The 2,048-nt window shown below is 73.6% G+C and overlaps 1 protein-coding gene across 1 annotated transcript in view; it reads right to left on the bottom strand.

Annotated features, from left to right (window-relative positions):
* Window positions 1–1,904, bottom strand: part of PLPPR3 (phospholipid phosphatase related 3) — a 2,518-nt gene extending 614 nt beyond the window's left edge. Inside the window, exons 1-7 of the mRNA XM_026038772.1 lie at window positions 1,818–1,904; window positions 1,539–1,724; window positions 1,331–1,457; window positions 1,050–1,245; window positions 922–979; window positions 598–771; window positions 1–532 (exon numbers count right to left, since the gene is read on the bottom strand). The exon at window positions 1–532 is cut by the window's left edge and continues 614 nt beyond it. Coding sequence (XP_025894557.1) covers window positions 1–532; window positions 598–771; window positions 922–979; window positions 1,050–1,245; window positions 1,331–1,457; window positions 1,539–1,724; window positions 1,818–1,892 — 1,348 coding nt within the window. The 5' untranslated portion in view covers window positions 1,893–1,904. The remainder of the gene's footprint in view (window positions 533–597; window positions 772–921; window positions 980–1,049; window positions 1,246–1,330; window positions 1,458–1,538; window positions 1,725–1,817) is intronic.
* Window positions 1,905–2,048: the final 144 nt, after the last annotated feature.

Genomic DNA, 2,048 nt, shown 5'->3' with positions numbered 1-2,048 from the left:
GCACCCGCGGCCCCGGCGGCGCCCGCTCGGCCCCGCGCGCCTGCACCGTGGGGTAGAGCGAGGGCGGCGCCCCGTCGGGCACCCCCGGCTCCTCGGCCAGCGTCAGGCTCCGGCCCTCCAGGGACTTCTGCTTCCACTCGGTGATGAGCTGCTTGGAGCGCGAGGCATCCACGGGCACGTGGATGGTCATGTGCCGGCGCGCCGGGTCGTCCAGCGAGGGCGTGCTGACGCGCGGCAGCGTGTTGCTGAACGTCACCATGTTCTCCTTGGCCATGGGGCTGCGCGGGGCCAGCAGGTCCACGTCCACGCTGGCCCGCTTGAGGCTGCCCAGCGAGTTCTTGTCGCGCGGCACGGGCCGCGCCGCGCCCTCCAGCCGGCCCGGCGGGTTGAGCTCGTCGGTGCTCACCGACTTGTTCTGCTGGTAGACGGAGTCGTGGCCCCGCTGCGTCAGCGCCCGCAGCGCGTCCTTGGCGGCCGCCGGCGCCGGCGCCCGCTCCGGCGGCGCGCGGAAGTTGCCCACGGCGTGGCAGGCCTGGGGGAGAGCGGGTCAGCGCGGCGCCCCGGCCCCGCGCGCCCGGCGCGGCCCCCGGCCCTCACCAGGTAGGCGGCGATGCCGGCGCCGATGAGGAAGCCCACGTAGACGTCGGCCGGGTGGCTGCGGTACTGCGTGATCTGCGTGAGGCCGCAGATGCCGGCGGCGATGGCGAAGGCGAAGACCAGGATGGGCTTGAGCAGCTTGGTGCTGTCCGAGATGGTGGAGTTGAAGTACATCTGGTGGCGGCAGGGACAGGCCCTCAGCAGCGGCACACGCTGCACTGCAAGCGCCCGCGCATCGCAGCTGGGGCATGTGTGCAGCCGCGGATGTGCCCCGTGCACGGCAGCGACGGAGCTGCCTCCACCGGGCACCGCCGGCCGACTCACCGAGATGTAGACGGCGGCGAACGCGGAGAGCGTCGCGTGCTGGGACGGGAAGGTCTTCCTGCGGAAGGGCCGTGAGCGGGGTGGCGCGGGGGCAGCCCGGCTGCTGCGCGGCCCCCGCCCCGCGGTACCTGGCGGACAGGATGGCCTGCTTGTCCGGCCCCGCGCAGATGTCCTGCGTCACGTAGGGGTTGGCGTCGCACGGCGTGCCCAGCAGTGTGTAGTTGGGCTTGCAGACGGTGAGGAAGAAGGGCGCGTGGTAGCCGGTGGCCAGCTGGATCACGTCGGTCACCAGCGCCGTGGCGCAGAGCCCGAACACGTGGACGCCTGCGGAGGCGGAGGTCACCCCAGCCCCAGCCAGGGGGGAGCAGCCTGGGAACGGCCCCTCGCGCCCCCCAGCCCCACAACGTACCCACAAACCGCACGGTGCGGCGCAGGAAGGAGTTGAAGTTGCAGCCGCCGGCGTTGATGCTGCCCTCGGCGCCGCGGCCGCGCAGCCGCGACTGCAGGCAGTAGACGATGCCCTCGCCGACCATGATCTGCGGAGGCAGCGGGGGCTCAGGGGCGCCGGGGCGGCCGGACCCCCGTGATGGGCCGGGCCCGGCCGGGCCAGCACGCACCGAGGCCGCGGGCGCAGCGAAGGCCAGACTGAGCAGCATGAGCAGCGGGATGAGCTCCTCGCTGGTCTCCACGTAGGGCATGGAGAGCGCCCGGTCGTAGCACTGGAAGCCAACCTTGGCCGGCTTGAAGAGGTCCGTGAGCTCCAGGAAATAGAGTGTGACGACGGAGGAGGCCACGATGGGCAGCTGCGGGGAGCGGAGTGGGCTGGAATGGGGACGGGGACGGGGACGGGGACGGGGACGGCGGCGCGGGGCGGGCGCCCGCTGCGCTGCACCCACCTCCACGAAGTAGAAGCAGGGCAGGAGGGTCATGCTGTCCTTGGGCGCCTTGGCCTTCTCCTTGGCGGGGAGCATCGTGTCCCCGGGCGCTCCGGGCGGCGCCGGCTCCTCCGGGGCGAGAACGGGACCCTGGGGACGAGCCGGGACCCTTCCCTGCCCAGGGACCCCCCCTCACCGCGCCGGGCCGGGGGGGGGGGCTCCGCAACAGGTGGGGCTATCGCGACAGGCCCC

The sequence above is a fragment of the Nothoprocta perdicaria genome, unplaced genomic scaffold (assembly GCF_003342845.1).
Source record: "Nothoprocta perdicaria isolate Ctin4 unplaced genomic scaffold, notPer1 scaffold_218, whole genome shotgun sequence".
Taxonomy (NCBI): Eukaryota; Metazoa; Chordata; class Aves; order Tinamiformes; family Tinamidae; genus Nothoprocta; species Nothoprocta perdicaria.
Note: the sequence above shows the minus strand (reverse complement) of the source record. Positions and strands in the feature narration are given on the sequence as shown.